This window comes from Nicotiana tabacum, chromosome 12, assembly GCF_000715075.1.
Source record: "Nicotiana tabacum cultivar K326 chromosome 12, ASM71507v2, whole genome shotgun sequence".
NCBI lineage: Eukaryota > Viridiplantae > Streptophyta > Magnoliopsida > Solanales > Solanaceae > Nicotiana > Nicotiana tabacum.
The window spans coordinates 103,461,032-103,470,230 of NC_134091.1; the positions used below are offsets into that span (position 1 = coordinate 103,461,032).

General features: G+C 36.1%; 1 protein-coding gene across 1 annotated transcript; it reads left to right on the forward strand.

Annotated features, from left to right (window-relative positions):
• Positions 1-2,721: 2,721 nt before the first annotated feature.
• Positions 2,722-4,050, forward strand: LOC107799977 (aspartic proteinase CDR1-like). The gene has a single exon (XM_016623121.1). It carries the CDS (start codon positions 2,722-2,724, stop codon positions 4,048-4,050), a length of 1,329 nt encoding a protein of 442 aa, XP_016478607.1.
• The last annotated feature ends 5,149 nt before the right edge of the window (positions 4,051-9,199 follow it).

The following is a 9,199-nucleotide window of genomic DNA, read 5'->3' on the forward strand; positions in this document are numbered from 1 at the left end:
CCCCGAGACCCTTGGCCTCGATCACTTCTTTTATTGCTTTGTACGAGGTTACGTCTTGGTTCGCTACCCCTATAATCTCCACTATATGGCCGGTATCGGTCCCTGATCGGCCTTTGTTCTCTGTTGATGTCCCTTATAATAATGGACCCAGAACCCAACAGGTCGTCTTCGACTCTAATCTTCGATTGATACCGATTGTGAACATTGGTCTAGGTAACAGCTGGGTACTTGACCAGGGTCTGCTTCAACCGTCGTGAAGCTATCGAGCTTCGTTCGTTCAGACCTTGAGTGAAAGCTTGAACAACCCAATCATCTGTGACTGGTGGTAGGTCCATTCGTTCCATTTGGAAACGAGATACGAATTCTCTTAGCATCTCGTTATCTTTTTGTCTTACCTTGAAAAGGTCCGACTTCCTAGTTTCGATCTTTATAGCTCCAGCGTGTGCTTTTACGAAAGAATCTGCAAGCATAGCAAAGGAATCGATAGAGTTAGATGGTAAATTATGATACCATATCATTTCTCCCTTTGACAGGGTTTCACCGAATATTTTCAATAATACAGATTCGATCTCATCGTCCTCTAGGTCATTCCCTTTAATGGCACATGTGTAAGAGGTGACGTGTTCGTTGGGGTCGGTCGTTCCATTATATTTAGGAATTTCGGGCATGCGGAACTTCTTAGGGATCGATTTCGGAGCTGCGCTCGGGGGTAAAGGCTTTTGTACGAATATTTTGGAATCCAAGCCTTTCAATATCGGTGGTGCCCCCGGGATTTGATCAACCTTGGAATTATACATTTCCACTTTTTTGACATTTGCTTCAATCCTCCTTTCTCCTGACTCTATTCGTTTTGTCAATTCCTCGAGCATCTTAACAATTTCGGGATTAGTCCCTGATTCTAGCTCATTTGACCTCATTACAGTTGGCCCCGTTTTGTGGGTGATTTCTTGGGGTGGACTGGGCTAGAGCCTGGTCGGTGCTTGGGTTTGGCTCTGCAACTGGGCTATTTCTACTTGTTGAGCTTGCAACATTCCGAAAATCATACGCAAGTTAATTTCGTTTTCCTCAGCGTTTTGGGTATTTCGAGTTGTAGATCTAGTTCCACCATGAATGCTATTTTCAGGGTCGGAACGTTGGTTTGCCTCGATGGCCACATGAGAATTAATGTCTATTGGCTCTTCGACCCGAGCTCCAACAGGATCGACAAGTGGCCTTTCACCACCGGGCGTTAAGTTGTTGTTCTCATCTTGAAGGCTAGCTTCATTGTCGATAGGTAGGGCCATTAATTGTGAATTCGTCGTTTTCAGCCTGAAATCAAAGATACTTCCAAGAGCAAGTGTAAAATAGTGTGTTCCACAGAGATTCGTAATAAATAACCACTATTATCCTTAGCCCCACTGTGGGCGCCAAACTGTTTACCCAAAAAACGGATAGAGTTGAATTTATACGTAGTTCTAAGGATACGTGGTATAGCTTGGTATAAATCGGAAAAGTAAGTAGAAATATATTGAATATTGACTATATAAAGGAATAAAATACAAACCAAATTGAGTAGAGAATGATTTATAAATAAGTAAGATGAATCAATGTCCAAGCTCATAAAAGGATAATCTCAACTATATATCAATGTAGTAATCTTTAGAATGTAAGTGTATCAATGTTTACTTCTCTCGATGTTCAATCTGCCCCTTACAGAAATAATAGTCACTCTTTATATAGTGGAAGAACCTACTTTGAATATTATTAAAAATACATAGTGGGGATCCCATTATATATTAGTTAATTAGATTTTCCTTAATTCCCGTCGAGATTCTCTTCCCCAGTGTGGCTACAACGGCTCTTTGTCTCTTGGCTCGATCTCGGTCGGTCTCGATATCAGTCAGTCTCTGGGTCTCAAGCTCGATATTGACTCGGGCTCGGTATCGATCGGTCTCTGGATCTCGAGCTCGATTACACCACTTCATATCATAGTTCGATATGGACTCGATCTCGATATTGATCGGTCTCTTTATCTTGAGCTCGATAACCTCGCTTCAGATCTCATCTCGATATTATGGTGACGACCCTCGGTCCATCATGTTCCAATCTCGACTAATTACACGAAGGAAAACCCGGTTTTGACTGTATACATACATAAAAAAGAACAATATTATGCAACTTACTTTACATATATAAACCAAATTGAACGATAGAATAGTTATTAAATGACGCCGCGCGTGTGTATGTTGAATTGATCAACTTAAGGTGGATACATCCTGAATTGTCTTTTGAACAAAATATCTTTAACAGCCTGTTACTTTTCCAGTTGTTTTTCGAAAACTTAGAGACAGACAATTATAATGAGGAAACAACTTTGTATAGTTTGCACCCACAAACTTTGTGCTCCTTTCCGTATCTCTTTCTTTTTCCTCCCCCTCCCCCACCCCCACCGCACACCCAATTTTCTATGTTTACTTCATCAATTTCTAATGAACTGTGAACTCACAAAATGTGTATTCCAAAAAAAAACTCAAACCTTATGTATCTAAATTGTTGAATCGGTAGTTAACTCGCAGAAAATATGCTGTCCAATTTGACTAAAAAGAATCACATAACTATAAAAAGAAACAATATCCTTATAGTTCTATGCACCCTATTAATTCCTTGTTATCCCTCTCTAGCTTTTAAAGGAAAGAAAGAAAGAAATTTAAAGGTCAAAATTTCCCCTGCTAATTTCTCAAAATGGTGGAATTGTTTCTTGTAGCATTACTATTGTTCCAAAATTGTATAATCACACTTGGTTCTGCATCCCATCATGAGAGGCTAGTTATAAAAATTATTCACTATGATTCTGTCAACTCGCCTTTCTACGACCCAAAACTGACACTTGAAGATCGCGTCAAAAGAATGAATCAAAGATCAGAGGCTCGCATTTCAGATCTAATGAATGTCTCAAATAATCTGAAAGAAGATGCGGTTGACGTTCGGATTTACCCAGCATATACCTCTCAGTTTCTTGTTCCATTAAAAATTGGTACACCTCCTGTGCCAAAAATTCTTACCATGGACACTGGGAGCGTATTACTTTGGGTCCATTGTGGCTATACCATTGGTGGTGAAGCCTCACCAGCTCCATTGTACCACAATGCACATTCTTCATCATATGAGGAAGATGTGTATTGCGAGACATCTATATGTGATCTTATGACTCTTAGAGGAAGTTGTGGAAGAATCTCAAGGAGATGTGAGTATTTTGTAAAATATGCAACAGGTAAAAGTAAAGGACATCTTGCTTCTGAAGTTGTGTCATTTAAGTCAATCAATGAAACTGAAGTGACTATCAAGCGTCTTATTTTTGGATGCTCAATATATTCTGATGGTGCAAATCGTGTTAGTGGAATCCTTGGATTTGGACAAACAGCTGTGTCTTTGATTTCACAACAAAATTATGCTGGATTCTCATATTGTATCGGTGATATAACTGCTGTAGATTACGATTCAAATGCATTAATTCTTGGAGGCAAGCCTATAATGGAAGGAGCGTCGACTCCCATGTTTATGGTTATAGGCAAATACTTCATAACTTTAGAAAAAATCAGTGTCGGGGACAAGTTTCTTGACATTGATCCAAGCATATTCAAGAGGATCGATCACCAAGGTGGAATGCTTGTTGATACCGGGGCCACATCTAGTTATTTGCCTAAGATAGCATACAAGAAACTGAAGGAGGAAATTAGATCTATAATTGGTACGACGTTGGAAGAGTTTATAAGCGAAAGACCAGAAGAGCTTTGTTACTATGGAGTTGTTACCGAGGATCTTGAAGGCCTTCCAACAGTAGCATATCATTTTGTTGAAAATGCTAAAATGGAGTTTACTGCTGAGAATTTGTTTAAACAAGATAAAGCTGACCATTTCTGCCTATCCATACAAATTTCTGAAAACAAGAAGATTCCTATGCCTTTTAGCGTACTTGGAGTTTGGGCGCAGCAATTTTTCTATATCGGCTTTGACTTCAACACCATGAGAATGTCCTTCACTAGGATAGATTGTGACCGCTTGTTTGATTGATCATTATATTGTACTAAATTGCTTGTATTTCCTAATTTCGTAGTGTTTGCAATCTTGATCTATTGTACTAAATTGCTTGTATTTTCCTAATATCCTAGTGTTTGCAAACTTAAAAATTTCAGTGAGCCAATAGAGAATAACGTTTAGAAGCTCTAACTAATTAAATTCATTTACGGAACCATTAAACAACTTCAAAGAATTATCGAGACACTAAAAACTAATCTACAATTAAATGTAGTGTCAGATTATTACGTGTTAGACAAACTTTCACAACTGCACGCAAAGTTCAAATTCTTATTGAGATAGAGGGTGTATCCATTATAGGACAATAATCAATTGAGCTTAGTGCTGGCAAATATACGAGTTGGATCGAATTTGGACGGGTTGAAAACTAGTTGACACATAATTTACCATATTTAAAAGGACGGGTTGAACGCGATCGAGTTTATTACGGACGGATTGAACGGTTCAAGCAAATTTAGATGGAAATTGCCACCAGTAATTGAACCTCATTTATAATTTGATACATGGCTAAGATACTACTACTAATCAAGCATAAATATTTTATTTATACTCCAACTTTGAGGAAACACCTGACACATTAATATATTATCAAAAACCCAATATATAATTCAAATACATTGTGGCAGAAGTTCAAATCATGAATCCGTCTTTGAGGATCACCATTGATGAATGATCATAGTTGGATCAAAAGCTACACATGCTACTTCTAACCACTCCTGAGGTGGAGATAATCTGAAAGGTCTTTTAATATGGGAAACACTGTCCTTAACTCTGTCAGTGAAGGCTAAATGACAAATATGTTGTGTTAGCGCAGTTTCATTATTGCTGAAAATTGGAACTTGTTTTAGGGCTTCGTGGAATTCTGATACTGGCCATCTATTTGTTACCTCATGACTAAGGTGTAGAAGTCCGAATAGCTCGTTGCATTTATTGATAGTCCTAAAACTTTTTTCAAACACTTCATTGGACATTGGAGTAAACGAAAGGTGTATACAGTTCTCTATTTCTTCTTCTACATTCCATGCAGTAGTCGATGAGATGAATATAGACACGATAATTATGATTGTCATAATTACACTAGATCTTTGAGCTTCCATTGCTGGGGAATCTTCTTAGTTTTGGAATACGAAAAAGAAGAAAAGAATAATTTGTGGTTAGGATTGGTGCTAGGGACAATGAAGAGTGTAAATATTTTTTGTTTTAGTCAGGATTTATAGTACTTTTTACCTAATTCAAGGTAAAGTAGAACTAGGGTTCTTCTTAACCAAATTTTGACACAATAACAACTCCTAAATAGGATATTTTACGTCTCCATTACAAATTAGGAATTCCGTCAAGAATATATGGTTTCTTTTTCTTTACATTTTCAAAATTGCTAACGCATGCAATTTTTACGCGTGAATTTGAAAAATATTTTTCTGATAATTTCTATGAAACAATTTAAAAACATCCAAATTTTTTGAAAAGTTTATTAAAAGTTTTTTACTAAAAGTACTCTCAACATCATGTTAGTTTCCACTTGTACTTTTGAAAAATGTTTAAATAACCTTCATTATACCATGAGTCCAAATATACTCATGCAATTATACTTTGGGTTCAAATATACCTCTCATTTAAACGGAGGGACATGTGTCATCGTCCTGTTGGTCAATTCTAAATATCTCATAATTAATTAAAAAGACTCATACCCATAACCATACCCACTGCCCATACCCGAAAATTAAATTTTTAACTCAATTCTTTTGTAAACACGGAAAAAAACTGAAATATTTTTTACTAAAAATTGAAAAAACCGAAAATATTTTTTTATCCAGTCTTTACAAAAAATATTGCTTTATAAAAAATCAGAAAAGCAATTTTTTTGTAAAAACTGAAAAAAGAGATTCAACAAAATATTTTTGTTTTTTTTTAAAACTAATGCACATGTAGTCCACTGCATTAGAAAAGTCTTTTTTTCCAATTTTTTTTTAAAAATATTTTTCAGTTTGTTTTTAAAGCAATGTATTTATAAAAACTTGAAAAAGAATATTTTCGTTATTTTCAGTTTTTAGTAAAAAATAATTCAATTTTTTTCCAGTTTTTACAAAAAAAAATTCTTTAGAAAATTGCTTTTCGGGTATGGGTAATGGGTATGGTTATGGGCATGAATCTTTTTAATTAATTATGAGATATTTAGAATTGGCCAAGAGCACGATGACATGTGTCCCTCCATTTAAATGAGGGTATATTTGAACCCAAAGTATAGCGGCATGGGTATATTTGGACTCATAGTATAACAAATGGTATATTTAAACATTTTTCGAAAGTACAGGGATATATTTGACCATTTTTCTTTTAAAAAATATATATACAGACTCTACAACTTGAACAGAACTGCAAAATTTAGAATAAAAGAATATCAACATATCTAAATTGTGGTGATGACCTTGGATATATATACATTTCAATATTTTCAAAAGATTAAATCCTACTTACCCCTTAATCTTTTAGGGTAGGGAAACAATACTACTCATCCCCCCTCCCAAACACACACATTTTGAATGGGAAAGAGAACTCTGTTGGACCCAAAATCAACCAATAAAGAGAAAACATCACTAGAGTTCACAAATCACACTATCCATTGTTTGAGAAAAAACTATGGGAAAAGAGAATATGAGTTCTTACAGTTTCCTTCGTTGTATCCTATGAAAAGAGAAAAATGTTTTAAGGGTATATTTAAATATTTTTCGAAATTACAGGGGTATATTTAGCCATTTTTCCTTTAAAAAATATATATACAGACTCTACAACTTGAACAGAACTGCGAAATTTAGAATATAAGAATATCAATATATCTAAATTGTGGTGATGACCTTGGATATATATACATTTCAATATTTTCAAAAGATTAAATCCTACTTACCCCCTTAATCTTTTAGGGTAGGGAAACAATACTGCTCATCCCCCTCCTAAACATACAAATTTTAAATGGGAAAGGGAACTCTGTTGGACCCAAAATCAACCTAAAAAGAGAAAACATCACTGGAGTTCATAAATCACACTATCCATTGTTTGAGGAAAAACTATGGGAAAAGAGAATATGAGTTCTTACAGTTTCCTTCGTTGTATCCTATGCAAATCCTAAGCCTCACAAGTAATGATATGAAAATCTTTAACTGTTTTACTAGGAAAAACTAATATATCCCGGTAAAAATGTCAAAAAAGCTAATGTTGATCCAACCCCAATCATCTGGAGATCTAATCAATTTTTTTAGTCTCTTTTTTTCCAACTAGTCTTAATGTACGTGTTGTACGTGTTTGTTACGTCAATTGTAACGACACAACCGGTCGTTTTAATTTTTAGAACTTTGTTCCTCTAAATAAGACTCCACGTATATATTTTTACTAATTTATGACTTGCGGGGATGGTTGGTTCGGGATTTGGAAGTGTTTGGGTTGAAATTGGAACACTCAGTTCCTTAATTTGGCTTTAAAAGGCCAAGTTTGACTTTGGTCAACATGTTTAGAAAATGACCCCGGAATCGAATTTGACGGTTCCAGTAAAATCGTATAATAATTTTGGACTTGGGCATATGTTCGGCGCTTAATAGTGAAAACTAGCTATTTGATGGTTTTAAGGTTCTTTAAAAACAATTGGTTTGGAGTAGGCTTTGGAGTATGTTTTAGAGTAGTCGAGGTCCATTTGAAATTTCGAGCCTGGGAACAGCTCTGTATGGTGAATTAAGACTTGCACGCAAAATTTGATGTCGTTCCGAGTAGTATAAGTATGATTCGGCACGTTGTGAGGAATTTAGAAACATGAAATTCAAATTTTGATCCAATTAGGTTTTGGGGTGCGATTCTTAGCTTCGTTATTGATTTACGTATTTCGAGAGTTCGAGCAAGTCTGTATCATGTTTACAGACTTGCTGGCGCATTTGGACAGGGTCCCCGGGGGCTCGGGTGAGTTTTGAATCATCCGGAGCTAAGTTAAAAAAATCAGAAATTCCAGTTCTGGTTTCCTTCTTCGCGAATGTGTGAGGCCCAATCGCGTTCGCGGTGAAGGAAAAATGGGGCTGCACAATTGCCCTTCGCATTCGCGAAGCCTTGGGTTTTTGCCTTTCGCGTTTGTGTGACGGGCGACGCATTTGCGAAGCCCTAAAGTTTAGGCCTACATGTTCGCGATGATCTACTCGCATTCGCAAAGAAGGACTGACCGGGTGAGAATTTCCCTACGCGTTTGCGAAGGGCAGGCCAATAAGCCTTCGCGTTTGCGAGACCCCTATTGCGTTCGCAAAGGGTATTTTTACAGCTAGAAAATTTTGCCTTCGCGAACGCGAGGCAGTTCACTGTACCGAACATAATGTCTTAAAAACGGGATTTCACCATTTTTAACCCCATTTCTTCTATTCTTGGGCGATTTTGAAGCTTCTTGAGAGGAGATTTCAACTAGCAACTTGAAGGTAAGTAAATTCTACATACTTTGAGTTAAATACATAGATTATGGGAAGATTATAACCTGTAAATTGTGGAAATCAACGGTTTAGATAAAAAAAACCTAGGTTTTGATAAAAATGAGGTTTTAACCACGAAAATGGTTATGGAATTGGATGAAAATTGTATGTTTGAGTTCTTGAGATTATGGGTACCGATTTCCACCAAAGATTTCCTGAATCCGAGCACGTAAGCCCGGGGTGAATTTTAGAAATTTTTCCATTTGGGTCGGGCAATTAATTTAATAGTCTAGTTTTGAATTATTGAACATATATTAATTATTTTGTATAACATTTGGATAGTTTCGGATTTTTTCACATCGAATTGAGACTTTAACGCGACATTGTGATCGGGAAGTGGACTTTGAGAGAAAGTAAGTCTCTTGTCTAACCTTGTAAAAGGGAATTTACCCCATAGGTGATTTGAATTAATAATTGTTGCTAATTGTGGGGGCTACGTACACACGAGGTGACGAGAGTCCGTGCGTAGCTACTAATTATGCTATGTCTGGGTAGCTTAAGATTCAAATCATGAATTACTTGTGATAATTTTATCCTTTATTTAATAAAAGTATTGGAATTATATTGTAAATTGTTAGAGGAAATATTAAAATACTGAAATTTCACATACCTGAATTTTTGTGCAAAATATT

Coding starts and splice junctions, on each gene's coding strand:
- LOC107799977 (XM_016623121.1), top strand. CDS start 2,722: ATGGTGGAATTGTTTCTTGTAGCATTACTATTGTTCCAAAATTGTATA.